Source organism: Rousettus aegyptiacus, unplaced genomic scaffold (assembly GCF_014176215.1).
Source record: "Rousettus aegyptiacus isolate mRouAeg1 unplaced genomic scaffold, mRouAeg1.p scaffold_m13_p_4, whole genome shotgun sequence".
NCBI lineage: Eukaryota > Metazoa > Chordata > Mammalia > Chiroptera > Pteropodidae > Rousettus > Rousettus aegyptiacus.
In genome coordinates this window covers 7,712,108-7,739,898 of record NW_023416307.1, presented here as the reverse complement: position 1 = coordinate 7,739,898, position 27,791 = coordinate 7,712,108, and the positions used below count along the sequence as shown (strand labels likewise).

Genomic DNA, 27,791 nt, shown 5'->3' with positions numbered 1-27,791 from the left:
CCCAATAAAATTCACTTCTGTCAAAATGAAATAAACTAAAATACAGGAGGAAAAAGTCTTTTGTTGATCAAAAAATGTTTGCAGCATTATTCATAGTACTATAATAAAAGAAGCCAAGAAAATTGCCCAATGATAGGAATTAAGTAAATCATTGTTCGGCCACACAATACCTTACACAATAATTTAAATAATCCTTTTGAATAATTTAGAATAACATGAATATTCTGTTATTTTAAGAAGATCAAGGTACAAAACTACTTTCTAATTATAATTATTGAAGCATATACATATATGTAATTTTTTAATCAAAATAAACACCTAAACATTGAGACTGTAGATTGTTCTTCTCGGCCTTTTCCCTTATTTTGCCCTTTTCTTTAATAAGCACATGTTTTTCCTAATATAAACAGTTTTACAGGAAAATGAGAACTAAATCCAGAAGGAGCAGTGTCCGGCTTTTGTACACTCTGGTTTGTTAAATTATCTGCCAAGCAGATCGAGGGCATTCTCTTGCTCTGCTGGTAATATTATGCAGAAAAAGTAAATTGTGTTTCATTGGAAAACTATGCATCCTCTACAGCAGGGGCTCCCGGTCTGTGCCCTGGTGGGAACCTGGGCCGCAGAGCAGGAGGTGAGTGGTGGGCAGGCGAGCGAAGCTTCATCTGTATTTGCGGCCGCTCCCCAGCGCTAGCATCACCGCCTCAGCTCCGCCTCAGGTCGTCAGGTGTTAGATTCTCATAAGAGCACCCCGGTCCCTGATGCCAGAAAGGTTGGAGACCTCTGCTCTACAGCACCCCCTTTCAGGGTATCAGATCTCAACCATGTACATTGTCCTTAGTTCCTTTGCAACTCTTCGTAAAGTGCAGGTAAAGGACAGATGTAAATTCGCCCACTCTGGTAGTGACTTAGCTGACTTCCTCCCACCGTGGAAAAACCAGTTTGTCTCCACTTACAAGCCATCTTGACGTATTTGCACTTCATATATACACCTGTGCTGTTTCGACTCTCCCAAAAATCATTACATACCTGCCTGGTGCCCTCACATTACAGGAGTAAAATAAATTCCTTCATTTGTGTTAGCTTTTACATCTATATGAGATGTCCTGATTTCACCTCTTTCTGAAAACTATCATTTAACAGTCCAAAACTTTGTTTCCCTGAGGACATAAAAGTTAAACCTGGATAATAACCCTCTATATCTCTGAAGGTAAGCCTGTGTTCTCCCTAGACTAAACAACCACGCTTGGCCCCACCTCCCCCGCCTTTAACCCTCCTGATCACAGCAGAAGCGTTTTCCTTCGTGGTTCCCTCCAGCTTTTCTCCTCTCTCTCTCTTTTGTGAGCCAGAAAGCAAAGCCAAGGACAATGCTCCAGGCGAGTCAGAATGTACAGAAGCACGGAGGAATGTAATTACGTATCACAACCCTCCGATTCCTCTCAGTGTTACCAGCACTTATATTCACATAAGCTCTTCTCAATGACTCAGGCAAAACTTATAGTTCCTTCTATGTTTTCTTCAGATGTATCTGTCCTTGTCACTCTTCCTTCTGAGTAAGTGTTCAGGTAGTCATTAAAAAAATGATTCGGAATCATCGAGACTTTCACTCACTCAACAAATATTTATTGGGCACCATGGCAGTTATTATTCTAATCTCTGAGGGTATGGCTTTGGCCTTAAACGGTATCTACAGAAACAGCCCAGGCTATGGTGATGGAAGTCACTCTGACACTTAACAAAGAACAAAACCAGAGGTCCTGAGAGTGAAGGGTTGGGAATTAGAGTCACGTTTCCTATATTAAAAATAAGTCACCTGAAGAAAAAGATTCACGCTATAGCCAAGGGAAAAAAAAAGTCCCGCCAACAAAACCAGTATCTTCATAGCTGTGTTTCTTACAAATGACACCTTTTACAAACAATCGGACCGACCCAGCTTTACCGACAGGTGTGTCCCGAGAAGAAAAGGGGTCCTTACCTCTTTTTTCTCACCCGTCTGTTCAGCAATCAGCTGGTCGAACACGGCCCCAAACTCTTCGTGGATTTTCTGCATCTCATTGATGTGACTCGCAACCTTGTTCATGGTCTTGATGGCCACTGGAAGAAAAGAGGCCGCGAGATGCAGAGGCTGCGTGGAGGCTCGCGGCGCCGTGGGGACGCGGCGGGGGCCCCGGCTTTACCGTCCAGGTGGTAGTGCTCCTCGCTCTCCGCGTCCGTCAGGGCGAACAGCTCCTTCAGCAGGAGCGGGTACTTCAGGATCCTCTGGATGGGCTTGATGAGGTAAGACTCGAGCGTGGACGAGTGCTGCTGCTTCGGGTTCTGGGCGTCTAAGAACGCCTTGAAAGCCGGGTCTGTCCTGGCTGCGGGGGTTCAAACACAGGTTGTCTGGCGGGACGCCCAAAGGACACCCTTCTCGCGATGTCGCTCCCTTGTTCCGAGGTGACTTTCACAAGACTAAGCGGACGGAGGGTTGCAGGAGGAAGGGGAAGGGGCTGAGAGAGACAACTGGAAGGGCCTGCCGGGTTTATTTGTTTATTTGGGAAGAATAGCAGGGTTTGAGTTAAGGAATAACAGTGAGTTAGGGGATAACAGGGTCTGTAAAGCCTGCATGTTTGGACTTTCATGGGCTGCTCCTGACCTTCCTTATGTTAAGAATGTCTTATTATTCCGATATTTTGACATCTGGGGCTTTACAGACCCCAGGGAGACTGCCCTGCCCAGAGCCAGACAATTTCTAGAGACAGCAAAGGACATTTACCTGGGATGATGCCTTCCAACCAATCCAGCGCCCCCCCCCGCACCCCCCCCACACACTCTCTCTTCCATTAACTATCACACTCTTAGCCACTGCTCACCTGTTCCAGTCACCCCAGGACCAGGCGCCAGACAACTGGGGTGGCCCCTGTACCCCCGAGCCCACTGAAATGATTCAAACCAGCCCATAAGCTTGCTCACCCTTACACGCCCATCCCTTCTCTCGGAAACCACGATGAAGGCTCTGCCTCGTCTTCCCCTCGCCCCTCTCTCTCCTGACCGACCCTGGGGCCCCACGTGTAGCCCTGCATGGCACTGTGCGACACTCCTCTTGGGAGCTGGAACGAACCATCTCTTCAGTGGCCATCGTCCTCTGATCTGCTGACCTGGCTATACCCAGTACGACTCCTTACCCTGGGTTCCCTAATCTTTCCAGCAACCCGTGGCTTGGAGAACCTCTTTTCAGCAAAGGCGGAAAAGAAAACAAATCCAGCAGCAGTAGCAGCACCTCACAGCTCTGGCGAGTGCAGAGTGCGGCCAGGATGCGCACCTTGGGATCTCCTGCAGTGGGTGCCTTTTAAGGCCTGTTCTATGTTAATTCAGTGCTGTCGGTAGTTAGCATCTGTAGGGCAGGCCTGGGGTTCTCTCAGAGGGACCCATGTCCGATCTCAGGTAACTCAGGAAACACTTTCCTCACCAGCCTGGCTTTTATCTGAGTCCCAGGTGGGCTCAAAAGCAGCGCTGGGGACTTGTGGGTCCCCAGACAAGCGGAGACAGGCCTGCCAGTGGACACTTCTTTGGAAGGCAGGTCTAGTGCCTTCCAAGTGCAAAGACATGGTAGAGGAGAAGACTGAGGTGACGGCGGAAAACAGGAAGAAGAAAGGACAATAAATATATCAAAGTGAGCCAACGGCAGGCATACGTTTTTTACAAAAGCTCTGACAGAGGTGAAAACTGCGTTTCCACCTTCAGCGGTCAGGAGTGTGAGCTAAGATCTGATGTAAAAGACTCTGTGAAATAGTAAAACGGTTCTTCACACTACCTTTATTCAATTAAGAAAAACAGCAATCGTGGGGTGAAGGCCTCGTAAAGATCACGTTTTATCCATTAAAGCCCCGTTAAGAGGAACCAGACTCCATGGGTTCAAGCCATGACTCCTCCTTCCAAAGAATAAATCCCAGAGAGAAAGGGGACTGGAAGTCAGGTGACCAAGTGGTCCATGTGCCCAGGAAGGGAGGCCAGGCCCATGAAGAAGCTATGGCTTCTGTGGGCCACCCCAAGTCTTGGTCCACACCCATAAGGGACCTAGGAATCCCCCCTTCCCCGCCCAGCAAATCCTCAAGTCCAAAAAAAACGGTCATGGGCATTTAACCTATCAACTACAGTTTATGTCAAGGCAAAAGAGGGAATGGTCGTCGGCTCCGTGAGCTGCTGGAGTGTCTGTCACTTCCGCCCAGCCTGGGTGTGAGTCTGTTAAGAATCACAGACAGGCGCTTTTGCTCTCAGACTGTTCTCTTTACTCTCATGGGACATTTGGCCGTTAGAAAAATGTAGGTCACACCTAATGTTTTAAGAGATAGTTTTGAAAGAAACAATAATATTTTTCAGGTGCAAAATGTACTATCGAATTAGGAAAAATCTGTACGGGGCAGATTTAATCTAATTGTTTAAATACAACACGAATTTCTCTAAGGTCTATGATGGGTGTACCGTTTTACTGTAGCGCAAAGAGCTCTACAAATTATTACATTAAGAATCTCATAACGATTAGCACTCAGTTAAAATGTAACAAGAAACACACACAGAGAACTGTATGGCCAATAGAGCAATGCGAAGACAGACAGCAGGATAAGGAAATTCGCAGGTTCCCTTTAAACCTCAGTGCCGAACCAGAGCTCTGCTGCATAGACTCTGCCATAAACATGTCGTTGCCTGGAGCAGGCTCTTTTGTTATCCAGAGACCTGCATGATACTAATATTTCCTGTAATAGGTTTTAAATTAAGTCAGGCTCATTCTCTGTGACAGAGAAGCAGAACGTAAGTCAATTATTTACATGTCGAGGCACGTGATCAGCAGCTGTTCACATGGCAGCCACAGTGAAGGGCCGAGAACGGCCGGCCGCCTTCCGGAGATTCTCTGAAACCAGACTTCCTATTGGTTTTACTGTTTGCCATTGAAGTGGTTTTGTTTTTTTTTTAATGCTTTTATACCTGTCCCCAACAACCACATGCCGAACTATGGAAACAAATGACTTTCTGGCAACTCTCAGAATGCTCCATCACCTTCCCAGGAAGAGAGCTTGCCGATATAAAAATTCTACTCTGTTCTGTGCAAAAATATAGTGGAACTTGAGTCATTTGGGGGACTAACTGGGACAACTTGAGTCGTGATAACGGTGGCTATCATCACATACCTAGGAATGAAAATAAGTGAGGGAAAGATAATAAAATTCCATGACAAGGTATATGAAATGTAGTAGGTTACAGGCAAAACTAGGACTAAAGCAGGGAATTTCTAAACCCCTATGTGTTGGCATAACTGCAAAATGACCCATCGGTTCTAGCCCCAAATAGCTGGGAAAAAAAAAAAAAACCCTTCATTCTAAGAAAACTGATAAACTGTTAATTCAAGATCTAACGAATGTCATTTCTCGGTACCTTATTTTGGCTTGTTGCGAGGTCCACCTGGCACATCAATTCTTCTTAGATTGGGGTGCAAAAGCCCCCAACCACAGTCAGCCACAAAACTGAGAATCCACAATCAACACGCCCACCCGCCGCCAAGTCCTCACCTTTCACCAGGACCTTGGGGACCTTCGTGTGGCTGGCGCAGAAGGCACTGTAGAGCTTGAAGCGGTCAGCGTAGTACAGAAAGGACCCCCCCAGAGAGAACAGCACTTTCTGGATTTAACGAGAAAAAGAGCAGTTAGTTCATGCTTCTTCTCACCTGGGAATATCCGAAGGCTGTCAGAGGGAGCTCACACCTGGCCCTCCCAACACTGTCAGCACCATTCACACCAGTCACAGCCTTTCTTTGCTCATGGATGGCCTAAAACTGCCTAGCATAAAATATATGAGCTTACACATTTGTTTAACAGATGCTGGATTTGACCTTCTCAGCAATTACAATGGAGCTGTCACTGTTTTCCAGGCCTCTGTTTATCTGGGAGGTTCGAATGTTAATGAGAAAATATATATGGCATTTTGGAAAAGACAGAAATCTGTATTCTGTCATTAGCTCCTGCTGGGAAGTAGAAGCAACATTTCAAATAAACGCAGGAAATGCAAATACTCCCCAAATTACAAAACACATTTCCATGATCACTAACTCTACCTTCTCCAACACCACTCTCTCTTCTAGCAGGGAACTGATAAGAATGCAAGAAACATGCTTATTAGAAAGAAACACAATTGACTTTGGGAATTAGGTTCCACCTCCTCACCCTGTACCCTCTGTCCCGAAAGGATGAAAACTGGGTGGAGGCCTTTCTTATTAGAAATTTAATATACCTAAGGTAGAATACTTTTTATCCTACGTGCTTATTATAAAAATGCGAACTAGGCCTCAGAAAAGAATATTCTATAGGTTTCACAATGACCTACTCTTATTCGGACAGAGCTATTGCTTATTTGGGTTTCAAATTAAAAGTAAGGGTCCAAGCAAAAAATAAGGCATTGGATTTTGACTGATAAATTAGGTTCCCAAAAGTGTAATTTAGCTAATGAACAATAGGAGAATTCTGATACACTGTCTACTAACAAGAACAACAAAATTGGTTTGTTATGAACCAGACGTAATTGTTCATTAGAGGCCTAAATTGGTTTCCTCCATGTTCTACTTTCTTCCTTCCTTTCTTTTTCCAGCCCCCACCCCCACCTCAACCCCCTGGCCGAAAGGCATCAGCAGGGACGGTCTCCTTCTATTAAGTGTCGTGATCCTTCAAGCCACATTCCATAATTAAACAAGGCAAGTTGTAGAAGAAAAGGCCCGACAGGTCACCCATAGTTTTGGCCACATCGACTCCTTCATTTAACTTAATATTTACTAAGCGCTCATAGCCACAGAGAGAACGTTAAGGTGTTTATTTCTTCTTGTGGCACTGCGATTCGCTGTGTTTCTCTTCTGCAGGGCTTCACAGTGCCTCCCACCGGCTGATGGACAGTCCACGTTTCCAAGGCGAAATTTGACCAAAACCTATTTCACTTCAGAACTGTATTCCCCCTCCCCTCCAACTACGGCCTGAGGACGAGTGTTCTGTACAACACAGTCTGAATATCTTTACAAGTATTTTATATTTTTGGGCCAAATATTCAATCGGGAATTCAATAAAACAGAAATGGCGGAAACCAACGGCAACGGGTTTGGGAGTAAACACTGTTGGGAGCTCAGATGAGAAGCGCTGGAGAGAAGGCTACATGCATCAGGTGTCCTGAATACAGACAGAATGGACATTATCAGACGATGCAACAAACCAGCGACATGGAGGTCAGGGAAGAGGGGTTTACAGCAATGACTACTTCAAGGAGGTCAGGGAAGAGGGGTTTACAGCAATGACTACTTCAAGGAGACTTGCTGAAAGAATTAATGCACCAACCCTGCCCTGTGATAAACGCTCAAAATGCGGCCATGTTCATACCACAGTTCTGATACCCGAACTCTCCTGAAGTGATTAACTGGACTAAACTCAAAGACCAGGCCCCACAGCAAAAGACTGATATGTGAATATAATGTTAGATTTTTTTCAGTTAAAATCAAGTGTTTTAAGGTATATCTGTATCTATTTTTATTATGCTCCACATTAAGCAGCTTCTGGATAACTGAACCTCAGTGCAACACAAGAGCAAAAGTATTTCAGTGGAAAAGGATCGAAGGATTGTCATTTCGACAAATACTGCTAGAAAAATTAGACATTCATATGCAAAAAAACGACCTTAATCCATACATTACACAATAACAAACATAATTCAGAACAGATCAGAGACATAAATATAAATGCCAAAACTATAAAAATTTCTCTAGGAGAAAACATAGGAGAAAATCTTTATGACCTTGTGTAGGCAAAGATTTCAAACACATGACACCAAAAGCATCACTACCCCTCCAAAAAAATTTTTGAAAAATTGGACGTCATCAAAATTTAAAACTTTATAACTTAAAACTTTTCATCAAAATTTAAAACTTTTGCACAGGTCTCAGACAAGGAGAAAACAGTGCTTACAAATCATTCATCTGATAGAGGACTTATAGTCAAAGTATTCAAAGAACTTTAAAAACTCAGTAATAAGAAAACAAACAATCCAATAAAATAAATGCGCAAATGACTTAACAGATACTTCACCAAAAAGGACGTATTGAAGGCAAATAAGCACCTAAAACACGTTCATCATCACCTCACCAGGGAAATTAAAATTAAAGCCACAGTGAGATGCCACTACACACCTGTTAGAATGGCTAAACTTAAAAAGACCGACCTGACCTTCTCATAAGAGTGAGGAGGAACAGCTGGTGGAAATACACACTGGTAGAATCACTTTGGAAAACAGTTTGGCAGTTTCTTAAAAAGTTAAACACACACTTACCATATGATCCACCCATTTCGCTCCTGAGTATTTACCCAAGAGAAATAAAAGCCTGTATCCATACTAAAATTTGTACACAAATGTTCACAGCAGCTTTATTTGTAATTGCCAAAAACTGCAACCAACCCAAGTGCCCAAGAAAGGTGGAAAGATAACAAAGTTTAGTACATCCAGATGCTGGAATAGTGCTTGGCAATAAAAAAGAATGAACTATTGATAGATGCAGCAGCAACATGGACGAAGTCCAATATAATTATACCAAGTAAAAGAAGCCACATAAAAAGAGCATAGGCTGCATGAGTTTATTTAAGTGAAATTCCAGAATGAAAACTAATCTACGGCAACAGAAAACATGGCTGCCTATGGCTGACAGGCAGTAAGAGGAGGGAGAGAGAAATCACAGAAGAGCAGGAAAAAAATGTTTGGGCTAACAAGTATGTTCATTATTCTGATTGTGGTCATGGTTTCACAGGTGTACATGTCAAAATCCATCAGGTTATACATTTTAAATACGTGCAGTGTACTGTCTGTCAATTATACCTCAATTAATCTGCTTTTTACAAGTATATGAGGGTGACATGTAAGCCAACACCATTGTGCATGAATCGATGAGCTTTTTCGATTGCAAGTGCAACAAAGGAAGTCTCTACAGGAAAGGAAAGCCAACCGAGGAGGAAGAAATAAGCTGTGAGCACCCCTACTAAGACACTAGTCGTAAATTCTCATTAAGGCAGCAAGGACCCTGTGCTGGAAGACTGTCTTCCTCCTGCATAATGAGAAGCATTTCCATTAAGCAGTTTCCCAGAACAGAGTAAATTAATTTGTCTACTGGAAAACCAAGGGTGCTGGTCTAATTTGCTAATAGCAAGTATTAAAGGCCTCCACGTAAGCAAAATGAAAGGTCAAGGGTGGTATCTCTTCCAAAGCAGAAGCCAGCAATGTGTCAGTTTAATTCCAAGCTGATGGCACTGGTTTTACCTTAGCCAGACAAGCGAGGCAGTCGGTCCTAGCCTTAGCCCCCGGGTCTCTTTGGGAACCGACACTCACTGGCAGTCCAGTGAAGACCCAACCCCACCAAAAGCAGCGCAACGCCTCCTGCGATACGTTATCAGGAGATTCAATTTGACCTACAAAGATAACCCACCTGGGACATCAGGGCAGCTTTACATTATTTGAGGGTGTAACTTACCTTAAACTGATCGACTTTCTCAAGCTTTTCCAAATCGGGTACCAGTCTCACCCCATCTTCTAGAGTTTTAAGGAATTCTACTTGAAACTCTACCATTTCGGTTAAATTTCCAAAGAGCACATCAAGCTAGAAAATGAAAAAAATAAAAATTAATCCTCCTCACATTTCATTAGTGTTCAGAAACTATTTGCTTTTGATTTCCAAGTTTTTCTAACAATATTTATCAATTAAGATAATGAACCCACCACCAGAGGGGAGAGGCAGCTCCTCGCTCTGGGCACAAGCCAAGAGCTTAACAGGAAATAATGGGACCTATTTATTATGATGATTATGATTAAGTGAATGCAAAAATGCTTTCAGCAGTATTGTGTGCGCTCCCCTACTCCTTCTTCTTCACCCAGAAAAAATGCAGTGTGAGCCTCACAAAGTAAAAACAATTCCCACCATACCTCATCTTGGGTGAGAAAAGTTTCTTTCTGAAGAGGTTTTAGGTATCTCTCCATGAGACAGTTTAAGTCCTAAGGGTTGAAAGAAGAAAGAATACCTCATTAGCACATCTGAAAATCTACAAGTCTATAAAGAATCTAAAGGGGGGAAAAATCAATTCTGTCCCAAATGCTAATATTACCGACTTTAGGTCAACAAGGTCCATTAAAGTAGGAGTGAGCCAACCTTCTCTGTAAATATTTCAGGCTTTAGAGAGCATATGGTCTCTGTCACAACTACTTAACTCTGCTGCTATAACAGGAAAGTGGCAGATAATACACAAATGAATGAGTGCGGCTGTGTTCCAATAAAACTTTATTTGTAAAAACAGGCAGAGGGCTGAAGTTGGCCCAAGGGCCGTAATTTGCTGATCTCTAATTTAAAGGCTAAAACAGATCATTCAAAACAGATTACGCTGTTATAATGCACAACTAAATATAACTAAGTTACATATAGGAATATATAATTATAGTTATAGGAATTATTAGAAATAACATAGTTATATGTATTATGAATTATATAGAAATAAATAATATAGTTATAGAAATAGAACTAAATACCAGAACAAGCTATAATATGATGAAAAAACAGATCTGATATCCTTCTGCCTAGACTCAAATTAGATTTTGAAGATAATAAATTTTTCAAAACTAAATTGAATTTCAGCATTAGGTCAACAGCGTATTTAGAAAGGTCAGGAGGATCAATTAATATTCACACCGTTGTCTCCTTTCTTGATCAATTGATTATATTTATTTTGCTATAAGAACTGATGTGCTTCCTTGAAACACAATAGAAAACCTTAACATTCAGAATAAAGGCCAAATCCTGCAGCCTTCGTTTCCTGTTAGCTGGAAAGGTACCAACGTGCGAAGCTCCCCTTCGGAGGGGGAGGCCGGCCCTGCGAGAGCTCGACGTACCTTCACGTAGGTGCGCTCCGTCTCCAGGAGCTCACAGATCACCTTCCGCAGCTTATCGGCGTCCGTGAGCTGTCTCATGGTGGCCAGCTGAGGCCCGGCAGAGTCCTGAGGTGATGAGTTCGGGTCACTGGGGTTCATCTCATGCAGACTGCGGCAAAATGCGGCCACCTGTTCCGTACTCTTCAGAGCACAGTTGAAAAGGCAAGGGGGATGACGTTACCACTCATCAGAGAGACCTGCTGACATCCGTCCCAGCTAACGATGTTCTTCCTCGTTAAGGAACTGCCGCACACGAATATCATCTCTCCTTTCCCCAAATCACTCCGCATATCTGAGAGCTCGCCAAAAGCTCAGAACAACCGTAACAACCATTGCTGACATACACGGAGTGCTCGCCGCATGCCAGGCACTGGTCTGAGGCATGTGATCATCCCGCACGGTAAGTAATGGCTGTCGGCTTTCCCATGTAACAGTGGACACAACGGAGGCCCAGAGAGGTTAAGTAACACATCCAAGATTGCACAGCTCGGAAGTGGCAGAGCTGGGATCTGAACCGGGTTCGTAACCACTCTTCAAGAAGCTTACCAATGAGAAGACAGACGAGGTACAGAGCAACGAAGTGCATTTCACCCAAAATACAAAGCTTATTAATTATCACCACGCTCCCGGTTAAGTGTGCTGATATATACTTTGTCATGTTGGAAGATGATTTTACAAGCTAAGATTCTTCCTGGCTCTGTTAAAAATTGACACCAAGGCAACTTGCTAGATGACAGATAACCACGTATATATAAAAAAAGAAGTTTCCATCTCTCCAGCTTCTCCAAAGGCAGAAAGATGCCATCCCCTCTAAGAATAAGGGGTGTTGGGTCCTGAACAAGACCTCAAAGGGAGAGCCCAGTCCCCGCCTAATCCCTGGGATGATTCAGGAGGAAGTTTAGGAAGCTAGGATTCTAAAATCCCAATTCTTTAAGTTATGCAAAATAGTTCTCCAAAGCACCGGCTGTCACTGGGCTGCTGAAACCCTGGTGGGGTCAGTAGCTCTCCATGTGGCTGCACACTCAAGTCACCCAGGGAGCCTATAAACCCCCCAATACCCAGTGTGCACCCTAAATCAATTCAATCAGAACCTCCGGGTGGGTTGTGTAAGGGATAGTATTTTTTAAAACTCACTATGGCTTCTTCTACCATCTAATTCATCCCTAGGCACAAAGTATGTCCAATACAGACCTGTGCAGATAGAGAATTACTTCTATTACCCACCGACCCAGAAGGAACATGAGAAGAACATCCTCCCCATAACAACAGCTGGTGCCAAGAGCCGAATGTCAAGCCTGGCATTTTGCAGAGGGCAAAGGAGCGAAAACTGAGTGCATGCCAGAGGAAGGCAGCTAACACTAACATGCCTTTCCCTCATTAGCATATCCCAAAGGGAAGGGAGTCTGGAATAAAGGCAGTACAAGGTCACGGACAATCAGAACCTAACGAGGATGCATTCGCACCAATGTCATGACCAGGAAGAGGAGAGCCAGGACCCGATCCGTGACTCTTGTCCCAGTTCTCCGACGGTCACCACAGCTTACTTATTGTCCCCATTACTGCCCGTCTGACTTGCCAGGAAGCATTAGTCACCTGTCGATGTTCTCTATGGAATCGGTGTCTCTTGCAGACACTGAATATGCCCACAAAGAATTCTCCCTTCGGTGACGGACAAAAAACTGACCCAAATGGACCGAACTGTGTGGCATGTGAATGACATCTCCGTGAGACTGTTACAAAAGAAAGACTACTTGTTTCGCATCAAAGCTGGTTTCAGTAGAAATAACCAAAATAGCTTTATTTAGTTAGGTTAGGGTTTTACTAACTCCACTTTATCCTTAAACATACAGTTAAACTTGGCTTTGTCTTAAAAATCAAAAAGGAACAAATAGATCTATTTGAATGAAAATGTTCACATACCTTTTAGATGACCCAATGATAACTATGTAGGCAACTGCATCAAAGATGGGGGCGGGGGGGGGACCCATGGAAATGAAAATCCTTTAGACCGATGGTGGTTGTTGCAACGAACTGCCCTGCCTTCCGGCTTATCCCAAACTCGCCCCTGTTGCCTGGAGTTGGCACTCAGCAAAGGAACCTAACACAACAAATGTATAACTGGCATCTTCCCTTACACAATACTCTTCTAAATGTCCCAACGATAACCACAGCTGCCTGTCACTTACATGCAAATTAACATCGAAGCTACTACTCACGATAAATAAAGCCAGCCTTGCGTTCCCATCAGAGAAACAGTGCATCTTTCTACAGTTTGACATTTAGACGAGTTGCCGTGTGAAATCCAGTGTCCTCGTATATTATACTAAGATCTCCCACACTTTAAGATAAAGGCAAAAGTTATAATCTTGGGACTCTGACACATATTGAAGGCAGGAAATTCCAAAACACACTTCCAGAACTCCGTGCTCCCAATGCATACCGCACCGCCTTGTTGCCATTCTCGGCTACATCTGGGTTTTATAATAATGGAAGGCATGGGATGCAGTTTCTGGGTTTTCATTCCCTCTGTTTGACCTTAAATACTTGGAGGTTTCCATTTTTAAGAGTGTGAGTACGGTTCCTGACTTTCCTGTGTAAAGTTTACCACCTCGTAGGTCTGACATCCTTACTTTTCAAACAGGCCAGTAGGGGAAGCTCAAGTTAGTGGGACGTGGGCAGGGACTTTGTGCTCAACCTGTCGTCCTCCACCCAACCTCTCCTACCCAAGCCAGGTCACTCACTTTTCTTTCCCCTGAGCCAAGTCCTGAATTGTATCAGGAAATACCCTTAGCATCCCAGGGGACACATAAAATTCCCTTGAGTCCTCTTCTGAGAGTTCAGGGCCTTCAGCATTCCCCCTTCCTTCTTAGACAACACCCTCAGCTTAGGATCGACTTAGTCAGGTGGTCCCCGAAGCTGAGGAGCCGGCAAAGCACTTTCCCCATTGGTAACCCTGTTCTCCTGTCCACCGTATAAACTCTCAGGTTTATCACAAGGAACTGAGTCAAAATGGATGTTACTTTTCTTTCTTTCTTTTTTTTTTTTTTACTGTTAATTACATGTTATTTAAATAAAGAATGAAAGAAATATAGAATTACAAATTATAATGTATTATCAAAGGGGGTTATTTACAAGGCTCTTAATAAATTTTTTTGCTTGGACACAGTTAACTTTATAGGATGTCATCAAGTTTGAGAATTTTGTTTTACCAAAATATGACCCCCAAAAAATATCCTCAGAAGGAAGCAGGACATGCAGGTGTTCTTTAGAATTCCTCTAATCTAGAGATTTTACACATTCTGGCCCAGCTCTTAAGTCACCCCGCCCCTGTTAAGTGGAGCCGAACTTCTCGACATCAAAGTCCATCAGGACTTCTGAGATCCGTGCGCCAGAGCCGAGATGCGGGATGTGGGAGAAGCTGAGCGCGGTGCTTTCCTCCCAGTCCAGCGCTGAGTGTTCATTACATGGCCTCCCGGTCATCCTCCCCCAAGCTCTGAAGCCAGACGTGCCCAGAAGGGCAGCTGCCATGGGAGGATCTCCACGCACTCCCAAAAGCCGAGTTTCCTGGACCTGGGACGAGCAGCGAAGGGTTGCTGAGAAGGAGAACCTCTCCCCCAACCTGGGGACTGCAAGCAACAGTCACCCTGGAAATGGAAAAGCACTTGCAGCATCTCGGAGCTGCCCGTTTAAAACTGACAAAGGGTAGCAGAGCTGTCCCACCGTCAGGACTAAGAATCATCCAACCACAGCCAGGGGAGAACAGGACAATTGCAGGAAGAGAAAGGCCACTTTACTGAGGCCAGCATGCAGCTCGGTGTTTATAATATCTCTTTCTTCCTGTGGAAGATGAAAAGAAAGTACAGAAGGGGTGGGGGGGGGGGTTGGCTTTTAAGTACCCAGTATCGACTCCAGCTCCCCAGCAGTGTAAGCTCTTCCTGTTATGCAACCGCCAAAGGCAATTTCTATCTCTAGATGAGTTCAGAGTTCTAAAACTGTCCCTTTGAATCTGAACAATCTAACACATCCCGCAGATTTAAAAGGGGCCCGACTGACCTAAAATGTTATATAGCCTTAACTTAAGTTTTTTTGGGGGGAGACAAACACCAAAGCTAAGGACTCCACAATTTCAGAGACCGTTATATACAACAGTGATCCCTGTAGCTAGCTCTCTACCCCCTTTTAGGTTTCCTTTTGAACAAACTTTGAAAAAGAAACAACCATGAAGGCATCATTTAAGTAAATCAGACATTTCTGCTGTCGATGTTCAAGTTTCATTAAATGACACCAAATCTAATAGTCGACAGACACTGATGTTAATATTAAACTATTAAAGGTTTGATTTGATTTGATTAAGTTATTCCTCACCATTAACCACAAATTTTCTTATTAGAGAGTCAATGCACACTACAGAACCAGTGTGTGCAATATGGGTCATTTACATTAACTTGTAAACACCTCCCCTAAGCCCACACTTCTATGTCCATCTCCTTCTCAAGTAAGCAGAAATAAAGTTAGAAAACACTCAAGAGGGAAGTAGAACATCCTTCTTCCAGAAACGCTTGCTGAATACCCCAGGTGGGAAGAGGAGACACTTGCCATGCAAATAACACAAACACACTCAAAATCTCAACAATGAAAACCGGGGGGGGGGGGGGGGGGAGGAGGAGTATCAAATGATGGTTAAAAAAACAAATACATCTTTCTGCCATTTAAGAAGGAAATTATAAAGGTAAAAAGATTCCTAAGCAAATTCAACTTTACAGCAACTACTGACACCCCACCCCCAGGCTAAAATGTATATTCTTCATCAGTATGGGGCTTAGAGGGCGAAAGGATAGAATGTGGAGAAATGGGACAATCAGAACCATCATCCTTTGGATCGGGAAACTAATTCAGCAGCAGAGTCATAACCTAGACAAGGCTAGCAAGACAGAATTCAAACGTGCTCACCAGATGAAGCGACCGATACACAGAATCACCGGACTTGCCATTGTTTTCGATCCTGGGCTTGCGCTTTATTTTCCACAGGGCAGACATCGTCAGAAATATATTCTCATGGTAATTCTACCACCTGACGTGTTCAGCACAGAAACAGAAGTTTCTTAAAATACTCCGAGCACGCCGAACGCCTTCCCGCTCCCGAAAGGGCATCCTCTCATAGACAGAGCCCATGCCAGCTCTCCCGTCAGAACCTACAGCTGCATGTCCACGGAGGACGGACGGCGCCAGCGCCAGCCCAGAGCAGCACCCACACCCCATCAGCGCCCTCTGCTAGGTGTCAAAGGCCAAACCGTGGACAAGAATTCATGCTTCGATTTCCACCTGGGCAGTCGACAAAAGTCCCGAAAAGGGAGATCCAAAAGCAGCACGGAACATAAATAAATAAATAAAACGGAAGCAGGAAAAGCCTCCCAGGATGCGACCGGCTCCAGCCTTGGACCAAGATCAGCTGACTGGCCAGCATCCTGCTCTGCACAGGGATATTAAACCCGCCCGGTGCAACTTCGAAGACGCCCCCTCCTCACCCAGTGGAGAGCAGGCGCCAAAAGGCAAAATGTTGCTTCTTTTTTTTTTTAAAACAGTTTACATTTTCACATTTTCCACTAATGCTTTTGTTGCCAATGCAGCTATTTCTGAGACAATCACAATTTGGATTAAAAAGGGAAAGGAAGAAGAAGAAAAAAAAAGGCTTTCAGAATGAAAATGATCTGAAAATTATTCTAATAGATTTGCTAAATGGAAAACAAAATCACAGCGGCCAAGCTGCCAGAGGGCCTGGAGCTCATCAGCATGCGGGTCTGAAGACAAAGTTTTAGATGAAAAGCAGGGAAAGCGGTAGCCAGTGGGGAGGCGGCCCTTTGAGGTTTTCACCCAGTCACCAGAGGACGGAGGTGGCTCACAAAGAGAAAGGCAGGCAGACTGCCCCTGTGGTGTGCAAGCCCCACCCCCACCGTGGGACGTGACATTCCAGGGCCACCAGCGCCTGACAACAAGCTCACAGTTACCTCCTTGCTGTGAATCCCCAAGGGCCAAGTGTAGCAAAAACTGCTATTAAAAAAAAACTGAAAAATATAACATTCCAACACGCACTCTCTTTACCCTGCCCACTATTATCTCATAAAACAATTCATTTAGGAAGAACAGCAAAAATCGTAAACAAAAGAAAGGCAAACAAACAAATCAAGAGCTCTCAAATGCTTAGCCAGAATAAATTACTTGTTTCGTTACATTTATTCTTTTGCTCGTTTATTATTACATTTTTACACCAAGCCCGGTACATTCAGATAAAAGCAATATCATCCTTCCATGCTTAGGTAGCTTATAACTTCAAAATTAATTTTTACTTTATTTTCTAGAAAAATTACACACTGATATAACAGAGGCATCAAAAAAAAAAATTTAACCTTGATCAAGAAATTTAAGATCTATACTTGCTCCTATTACTTTAAATTATTTTTAAAAAAGACCCCGAAAGCTTACATATTATGAAAATATCTAAATAGCTAGTGAGTGTATATTTAATTGGCTTACAGCACCACTAACTAATTCCTTCCCTTTTTGAAACCTGGTCTTTAACACCAGACCTTAACAATCCGGCTGAATGTAGTTAAAGCACTGCAGTTATCAACACAAGGCCTGGATTTGCCATCGCAGAGCTGTGTGACCTTCAGTGAGTACTTAACCTCTCTGTTGCAATACTGTCATCTATAAATAGAGGGAATAATAGCATCTCTCCTTTAAGGGTCGTGTGAGGATGAGATGAGTTAACATAAGACAGTAAATAAGTATTAGCTCTCATTTATTATTAATAATACCCAGTAAGACCTGGTCACCAAGAACCATTTACTCAATTTAAGGTTTCGCTTCCAAATATCCTATGTGAAAAATTTAATTCATTTAGGCTATTTTCGTTAAAGAACTTAGTCTGCATGACAAAATAGTTCAAATAAAAAAAGATAAAATCTGAATCAAACTCAAACTAGGGAGTATCCTAGGGTACAAATCACACAGCAAAAAGGAATAGGAACCTATGGCTTCAATATAGTCCATTATATGATCTTTAAAAATACTCAGATCATCACCCAAACTTGCTGTCAATCATCTGGAGGGAATTCTCTATCACGCGAGCCGAGAGCCCACTGTCCACTTCTATAGTGAAACCCAGGAACTGCACTGCCTGCTCCTACATCGGCCCCTGTCTGTTCCAGGTGAGTTTAGGGCCCTGTTCTCTGGAGAAGGAACCATGAAGTCAGAGAGACACCTGGGGTCAATCAGCAAAACCTGGGGGGCCTCATCCTTCCTCTCTGCTGCCAGAACTTAATTGTACAGGGGACCCTCTTTAGGACCTCATCATGACTCACTGTATTTAAAATGAAAATGACCTTAAAATCCACAGATGAGAACACTGGGCATGAGAGTGAAGTGAAAATGATCCAACTGAAAAAATATTCAGAAATAAATGTTTTAGAAATAGGAAAAACGGCTGTATTCCTAAATCAAACTAGAAATTGAGAATTAACATATTCAGTTTCAAGAAGAAAATAACTAAATGAATACCCTTCAAAAATATCTTACCTCAGTATGGAAATATCTTTTTCTCTTGAGAGCGAGTGACTCTCCTTCCAAAAGTAGGTTAAAGGTATGAGCCTCAAAAATTAAAAGTAACTTAAGCAAGTGTTTTGTTTGTTTGTTTTTACTTTAAAAGAAACACGTATATGTCCATTCATCTGTGTTTTATTTAATAAGCAGTAACATAAAACCTTGAGCCTGCAAATATTACATTTACACATATTAAAATTACTTTCAAATGTGACATTTTATACTGCGCTCGACTTAAAAAGGACACTGAGAATGATGATTCTATGATGGTGAAAAAAGAAACACTTATGGGTAAAACGGATGCTGAAGAGAGTCAAACATGTACACCCAAAAACCTCCTACAGAGATGTATAAATACAGAGACAAAAATAGAACACAGGGAGAAATGTAGGTTTTTAAAATAATGGTTCATATTTGAATAGTATGTTTCCATTATCTGTGCGTTCTCCCACAATTATCTGACCCACTCAGTCATCCAATCTCTGTTGGGCTAAGGCAAGAATCATCCTGATATTGAAGATGGAAAAACAAAGGTATACTTTAAAGTAAAATGATCTGCCCCGGTGAAGTGACTGGTAATTGTCAAACAAAAGAATGAGAGATACAGAGAAGGATCGACATAAGTATGTCGACATTATAAAAAAGATGACTATAGAAACAATCTCACACAATCGCATTTGCTGGGGAGGGGTCTTTAGGCATAGGTAACACAAAGTTTTTAAACTGTACTTTGGAAACTGTGATGAGATGAGGAATTGACCTACAGAACTCTTCGGGAAGATGGATAAAGGCATGATTGACATTTTATGGAAAACGTTCACTGTCTTGCACCAGAGTCAGAATGAGAACTCTCTCACAGTACTCAACCAGCCAAGGAACATTCTACTTGGATTAATAAAAATAGTGTTTCCTTCCCTGTACTGTAGAAGATGCTCACTTTTAATAAGAGCTGAACACAGATCACGCAAAAGACGTTCATCAGAGAATCCATGAATAGATAACAAGACCGTCTAAGTGACTCCATCGCACACATGCTGGATGCTGTTTCATCATATACGAATAGAGATGTGAGCAGGAAATAGGATGAAATTACACTTTAGTTCATTAAGAGTGATTTCTACCCTATATTTTCACGTAGAAGTTTATTATCAAGGCTGCAATTTGGATTCCATATCTTATTTAGCAACATCTCAGAAGTAAAAACACTTGATCCCGTGGAGAGGACTTCTAACCACACACAGCTGCAGAGGCGCCATGGCCCCCGGGACTCTTCTGTGGTTCAGACCTGGGATGTGAAAATGAAACTCTCTCACCTTGCTGCTGTGATCCGTCTCATCTGAGGACTCCAAGTCCGGCCCTTCGGCTTCCTCTGGAGCAGTCTCAGCACTGCTGCCCTGATCACTGCAGAGGCCGTGCCCTGCAAGAGAAAATCAGAAGAAGTCATGGGTTGTCGTGAATAGTCACTGCTAAGAGTCACACCTGTGTTGGGGGGAGTATAGGGTCAAGCTGCCGACGTGTCAGTGTATTAAAACGTCCTCCAGGTACAAGCTCCGTGATCTTGGCTCACTCGATGTTAGTTTTTGGTGTTTTTACTGTTGATGTTATTATTTTATAGTATAACGTATTTTTATTATTTATAATATATAATCACAGTTATAGTAACCCCCCCCTCAAATTCATATGTTGAAGCCCTCACCTCCCAATGTTTTAGAGATGGACCCGGTACACAAACATTCAGTCCCTAACCTTCGTGAGGTCTGTTTTTGCCAAGTCTGACAAACCAAAAACGTAATACCATATTCCCACAATTTCTACCATACTCTATGCAAAGGTGAAGGAAAGGAAGGTTAGAATCACTTTGCTCTGGAGGGCTTCTCAAATTTAAAGGGCATCTGAACGCCCCCCCCCAGGGGATCATGTTATGCAGATTCAGATTCAAGGGGGTTGGGGTGGGGTCTAAAGTTCTGCATTTCTCACCTGCTCCATGATACTAATCCATGCTGCCGGTCTAGAGACCACGCCTGGAGCAGCAAGGCTCCAGGCTATTTAAAAACCTCCAGCCACCTGATAAGACAGTGGTAATCAAACCTGTCGGGCACAGGATCAGGGACTACAGCACTGTCATTATAACCAGACTCTTTGGATGAAAACCTCAGTCTGCAAAGAGGCTGCCTTCCTCCGGCGACACCATTCTAGCCATAAGCCGCTTGTCAGCACTCTCTGTCTCAGGTTTTAAGTTGGTTGCAAAACTACAGGAGGAAGCCGACCTCTCAGAAATCTTTGCTCCAGAGCTACGCCCTCCGGTTCCCTTCCTCTCCTCTGGAATGGAGTGCCAACAAGTGAATGCACCTTGTGCAGCCCGGGAAGTTTGTCCGTTGCCCCCTACCCCACCCCACCCCACCCCATAATGCTCTGGCTCTAGGAGTCTCCTGCATTTCTTTTCCTTACTCGTTCGCTCTATAACACGATGGCAGCGGTCAAAGAAAGAAGCTCAGTCAACTGGATGGACATCAACTATGTCACACTGTTACCTCTATGGGAAAAAAAAATTCGATTGGGCACTTTATCCGTCTCAATGACCTAGATGCTGGAGCCAGAATGAAGGGGAAAAGTTGATCGCCAATGCGAAGAGGCCGACGAGCTCATGTACGCGAACAGCACTAACCTGTGAGGTCGCGGGAACCACGGCTCACTCAGCACTGACCGGGGCAGCCAGGCTCCCAGCGCACCGGGGCGCCCTTCGCTCTGCAGTCTGTGGAATGGTGACCCCCCAGACTGTGCTGCCAAAGGTTGTGACCCCAGCGTACCCCTCTCTAGGGAACATAATGCCTAGGGGGGCAGCTGATGGTCGCAAAACAGTAGGAAAACAAATCGTCAAAGAATTTTCATTGTTACTGATACTGTGGGCTAGGTATCCTGAAAAGCAAGAAAATAAACCCTACCTCCGCAAAACACTTAGAAATGCTAAATTAAGTATAACAAAATCCATTTCAAGTATAAAGCTGAACTCTGAGAAATCCCCAGAGCCAAAAAGAAGAAGATAAAGAAAGATAAAGTGATGAGCCACTCCCAGTGTATGGCAGTACTGTGAAAATCCATCAGATATAAATCAGGCGCTGGGTCAGTACCAACCGGAGAGTAAGAACTACGAGAGAGAGAGAGAGAGAGAGAGAGAGAGAGAGAGAGAGAGAGAGAGAGATACACACACACAGAGACAGAGAGAGACAGACAGACAGACAGACAAACACACAGAGACAGAGTGAGGAGGAAGCTTGTTGAATTCTGCTATACCACGGCATAGGAGAGTGGGGGAGGGAAGGAGGGTTTCTTCCCTGAGCTTAGAACCACGGGCTGGCCTCGTGGATGCACAGGATTCAAACTGAACCCGGGAAACTCCAATGTCTTAGCTCAGGCTGCTGTAACAAAATACCATAAACTGGGTTGCTTAAAACCGTTCATCTTTTTCACTCAGCTCTGGAAGCTGGAACTCAAAGATCAAGGTGCTGGCAGATTGTTTTCTTGGTGAGGGCTCTTTTCCAGGCATGGACAAGGCCACCGCCTTGTTATGCACCCACATGACCTCTTCTTTGTGTGTGCAAGGGAAGAGTGAGCAAGCTCTGGTCTCTCTTCCTCTTCTTATAAGGACACTAATGTCATTATGAGAGCTCCACTCACATAACTTCATCTAAACCTAATCTCCTCCCTAAGGTCCCAACTCCTAATAACAACCACATCACGGGTTAGGGTTTCAACATATGCATTTTGGTGGGACACAAACATTCAGTCCTTGAGACTCAAGATGAAAAATTGCCATAAAGTTGTTCTAAATTTGTGTTCTAAGGGCATCTGGCAAAAGCAAAAACAAATCTACTCTGCAGGGATTCATCCTTAATGATGGTGTGACATGAGGCCAAGAGGATAAAGCTTGGTCAAACAAAAATCGATAATCCATTATTATAAAACACAAGAAAAATCAAGTCCCCATCAGTGAGAAGCAGCAGACACTGGAGGCAGCAGAATCAGATTCCCAAGCAATGGTACCACAACGATCAGTCAAATAAGTGAATTAAAGGTATAAAAAAAAAAAAAAAAGACCAAGAAAACAGTACTTCCAAAAAAACTATGGAAATGAGTAGAATTTTAAGAAATAAAAACTATAACCATCGACATTAATCACTCAATGGTTAAGAATAAAGGCTGAAGAAAGAGCAGAAGATCTATCTGAAGACATCATCTCACTATAGCACAGAAACCTTCAAATGCTCAAATTATCAATACAGAATTGTATTTCCACCTAAAATATGCATCGAGAAGAAGAATACAATAAAAACACCTGAGAAACAAAGAATAAGAAAGCTTACTACAAAGAGAACCTCACTAAAAAATTCTCTAAAGGATGCATGTCAGGTGGGAAGCTATACACACACGTACACACACAAACACACACACACAATCTGATGAAATAATAAAGAACTAATATAAACACAGGCAATTCTGAGTATATAAAATAACACCTGACATATGTCCCAAAATGGCATTTGAGAGGGACTGAGTACAAGATGCAACAAAGACAATAGTGGGAGTGATTATATTTAAAGTCCTTTAGGCTTCGAGAGAGAAATAAAAATACTAACTTTCGTCTCCGCTATGTTAGCGATCACATGAAAATTTTAGGGACAACCGCTAAATGAACAGAACTAGATTGTGTTCCAAGGACATCAGTTGTGAGGGGGAAGTAGAATTTAGAAATTCAATCCAAAAGAGGACAGCAAAGGAAAAAGCGGCAAGACGAAGACAGCAAAACAGGACGACAGAAACAAGTCAAAACATATGGATCTTCTATGTAAACGCAAAATAGACCGAACTTAACGCTTAAACGTCACATTTAGATTTTTTAAAAAAGCAACACGAAATAAAGCCCGCCCATCTATATGCTCCATAAGCAAGAAACAGATCTAAACATAAAGATGCAGAAGACGAAAAGTAAAGAGATGGAAAAATATAAGAGGCAAATGTAAAGAAAGCCATAAAAATGTCATAAAAAAGATTTGGTCTGGACATAGAAGATGTAAACACCAAGAATTATTAATCTTGACCCATAAATGTATTTCAAACCCTATTCATGAGAATTTGTAAATGCACATTTCCCCCAAAGATGAGCAATTTATGCAAGCAGGTCACAAATCAGGCCACAATGTAAGTCTCAAAAAATACCGGAGAATCTGTATTCGGAGAGACCACACCCGCAGCATATTTTTGGAGGGAACTAAATTTGTTACAAGCAAGCAACAGGCCAGTAACACCAAAGACAGTTTTAGAAAAGAAAAACAAGATCGGGGTACTTTGCCTAACAGATAATGTATTATGAAGTCACAGTAATACAAAACAGTGCGGAATTAGCAAGGAGATAGGCTAACAGAACAGAGAGCTCAGAAAAGGCTCCACCCATATGTGGAAGTGAGATACTCAGCAGACGTTTCATTGTGTATCCAGGGGAAAGAATGGAGCGTTTGATAAATGCTGGCCGGACAGTAGATTATCCACATGGAAAAACATCAAGTTGGACCCTAGCTCACACCATTCACAAAAATCGGTACCAGGAGGTATCAGCCAGAATGTGATTAGTCCAATGTAAATCTTTCAGAAGAAAATATAGAAGGCAGTGTTTGCTACTGGGGGGAGAAGAATTTCTGGAACAAACCATATGAGATAGAAAATCAGATTTTACTAAAATTAGAATCTTTTCTTTGTTAAAAAGCACCAAGTCCACTGGAACTTAAATTTAAAGAAGGAACAAAAAAGTCTTTGTCTTATGAGATATATTAACAATGTGTTAAAAAAAAAAAACAAAAAAGGCAGATTTCTCCAGTTCGAACATTTCCAAAGAGGAACCAATTATGACATTGATTTTTTTTTTTTTTTTAAAGATCCTTATTAACAGCTAAGTTCAAATCTCTGCAAGGAAAAAAAAAATGACGGAGGGGGAGGAGGCAAGAAAAGTTAGACATTCGTCTGCAATTTAATCGTTAGGCTAACCGTATTTTACTTTTCAGTCATTTTACTGTTACATGAGAATTCCATAGAAATACTGTTCTTTAAAAATATAAAAATGGGGGTTCTTGATCTCTGAAACAGTATCTTTGTTTCCGCACAGGATTTGATGGGTGTCATCAGTCAAATCCAGCTGGAAATCAAGACGAGGCGTTCAGATATCCCCAGAAGAGCCATGTGCTGTGTGACAATAAGCATCGCACACAGTTTACAAAACGCACATGGCTCCGGATTTTATCGACAAACAAATAGAAGATCACGTGCTCCTGGTATCTGTGAAACTTCGAAGAATCCGAAGAACTAGAGCATATTTGTTTGTAGGGAGAGAAATCTGTGCAGTTCCTCTTTCTCGGCTCCCCCTCCCTGCTGCCTGATTGTCTCCTGCCTTCAGAATCGAGATGCAGACAATCTGAGTGGAACGGAGGCCGAAAATAGAACACCGCGTTTCACGGGCACAGGAGGGAAGCAAGATCTGCCCCTGCGAAGCAAACGGGCGGGCCGTGCTCTGACCAAGGTGCCTTGGCCACTCCTGGCCAACACGGAAGCCTTCCTGTTACAACAAACGCTGCTTAATCTGCTTCCTGCAGGAGGGATGTCTGCCCTCGCTTCTGACTGCATCTTCCACTTAGCCTCAGACAGATGCGCTCCAGGTACATCAAGGCAGCGGATGCTCCAAACTCAGCGTCAGCTCTAATTGGCTTTAGCACACGTGGGCCGGTGCAGCCGCGGTGGCTCAGCTCCCCTCGGCTCAACTCCTGGATAAGAAGCGACTCAGTTCTCTAAGCCCTGGCACTTCGACTGTAATGCTGTGAACTAGTCACTGAGCTAAATGAGGCCACCAGCTTCGCCCCCACTGGTCAAGCAGAATTCTAGGGAAGATGAAATAGAGCCATGTTCACCGAAGAAGTACAGTGCACGCAGGCCCTGAGGCCAGCACCTAAAGGGAGACAGGCAAACAGACGTTTTGAAGCCTTGGGAAGACATCGCTGATGCCGCTCAGAGTATGATTCTTCCAACCTGCATAAGATTCGGGGTTGTTGTGTAACTACCGATTGACATACCTTCGTTTCAAAGGTTCGTTTTAGTGATAAATATGTTAAGCAAGCCATTTTCCCTCACACTTGGGGGGGAAAACCCAACATTCAGAATAAGCATTATGTTGTTCTTAGCTCTTCCTGTGTCTCAAAAAGAAAAAAGAAAAAGCCAGAAAAGGGTATTTGTGTTGGAATCGTCTCAGTGAATGTTTTTTGAAATTTATTTTAGATCTAGATTTGCTCTCACTACAGAAAGTTCACGGTACTATTTCCCTAAGTGAGCGACGAAAGCACACCTTCTGGAGGAGCCTCTGCCACGCAGGGCGAACCTGCAACGTCCGAAGACTATTGTGATTGGTGGGCCTTGGGGAAGGGGCGGTGGCGTGTAGAGGGACTGCCGACCTCAGTGCGCATGACCAAACCCCCGCGACAAAGAACTACCTGGCCCCTAATGTTAACAGTGCCAGACGAGATCAAGCTTCAAAACGAGTCACACAGGACTGTCAGAGAGGCTTTTTGGAGCCCTCACACACACAGTTTCACAACTTCCAACTCCACTTCCCCTTCGGGCTGAGGTTCTTTCTGTAATAACCGCCACCGAAGGGCTCGTATCTTTTTATCTCGACATCCTCCCTCCCCATTTTCATACCTAAATGAATGTTGGGGCGCGGGGAGATCAAAGCAGACTCAGTTTTCAACTTTAAGCCCCAGTAAGATTTCAACGGGGACTTTACCAAATTACCAAGGGGAAACTGAGTCTTAGAGAAAATACTTAGGATGGACTCTCCCTATTCAGTCCCTGGTTTTTTAAGCCAACATGTCAACCCATTCATGGTGCTTCCTAATTAAACCGAGGACAACAGAGAATCACTGTGGGTCACCTAAAGGGGTTCCATTTTAAAAATCAGTGCAACGGACCACAAAAAAATGGTATCCACAAATAGCACTGTAGATGGTTTACAGGTGACCATAAGGTTCCAATCATCTCATTCCACTGAGACAGAAAATGAGAATTAATAACCAAGAAAAACCGGTGACCTTAGGTCATGGTCCCCATCCTCCTGCACGTTAGAATCAGCAGAGGGGGGTTAAGCAAACACCAAACAAAAACTGACCCAGGTCCCGCCCCAGACCGAGTGCATCATGAAATGAGGCCCCTATGTCTCAACCTTCTAGATCGCAGAATCCACTTCTTTCCACCTGGAAAAGGCAAATACTTTCAGTAAGGCATAATTAATTCCTAAACTCAGTTACCAGACAATTTACTTGTTGCAGACTGAGATGGAGCAGAGAACAGTGAGGCGAGCAAAAATGAGCAGCCTCAGTTACAAGCCAGACAATCTCCCGGTCGCCGTAAGCGCCTGTGCTCTGCATCCTTAACGCCTACTGAGCCCTTTCTGGGACCTACTCTAAACACTTTATTTTCACAACGCAATTCAGCCTCACAACCACCTACTGAGGTGGTAGTGTGCAAAGCCCCATTTTATGTACAAGGACACACACTGGGGCGCAGAGATGAAGAAGCATGGCCCGCTCAAGTCATGAAGCTAATCAACAGCAACGAGACTCATTACACCAAGGAACCTGGCCCCAGAACCCGCTCTTAGCCACTAGGCTGTGATGTCTCTACGTAGAGAGAAAACGAACTTCTGCATGCGAAAGAGGTCACGTATTTCACTCAGGTTTGTCAGGGCAGGATGGGCCCGGCCTGCATACTTGGGCTTGGAAGATGGGGCAAGCTGCAGGGCCAGCCTCCTGCAGACTGACAGCAGCCAGGGCTCCCAGGCACCCCGCTGCAAGGCCCTCCATCAAATCAAGGATGCCGGGCATCCACTACGCCCACCTTACGATGATGGTCCCTGAACCAAATCTCAACCCTGCCACTCAGGATGTTACTCATTTTTAGTTACTTCTAAATTTAGACAAAGGCTGTGTCCAGCTTGCCCATTGTACAAATTTCCTCAGTTGTTTTCTTCCCTATTTTAACTGCAGCTGTCTGTGGATCCTGCCTCATTACGGAGCAATCTTTCAGGTTACTTTATCCTGTTTGCCTGCCTCCCCTTTTATCTTTCACTGCTAAATGATGACTAGGAAGTGGCAGCGAGCAGGAAGCAGACGGGCGGAGACCCAGGTGGGGAGGCTGCT

General features: G+C 43.5%; 1 protein-coding gene across 8 annotated transcripts in view; it reads right to left on the bottom strand.

Moving 5' to 3' along the window:
* Positions 1-27,791, bottom strand: part of TIAM1 (TIAM Rac1 associated GEF 1) — a 321,420-nt gene that overhangs the window by 17,763 nt on the left and 275,866 nt on the right. For 7 of the 8 annotated variants that reach the window (XM_016162370.2, XM_016162369.2, XM_016162372.2 and 4 more), the window contains 7 exons: positions 19,875-19,978; positions 10,924-11,103; positions 9,967-10,035; positions 9,518-9,643; positions 5,541-5,649; positions 2,175-2,354; positions 1,973-2,091 (listed from right to left, as the gene is read on the bottom strand). In XM_016162370.2, the coding sequence (XP_016017856.1) occupies positions 1,973-2,091; positions 2,175-2,354; positions 5,541-5,649; positions 9,518-9,643; positions 9,967-10,035; positions 10,924-11,103; positions 19,875-19,978 (887 nt within the window). Of the gene's footprint in view, positions 1-1,972; positions 2,092-2,174; positions 2,355-5,540; positions 5,650-9,517; positions 9,644-9,966; positions 10,036-10,923; positions 11,104-15,912; positions 18,652-19,874; positions 19,979-27,791 lie in introns of those variants that run through there. The other variant, XM_036219873.1, reaches the window with a different exon arrangement.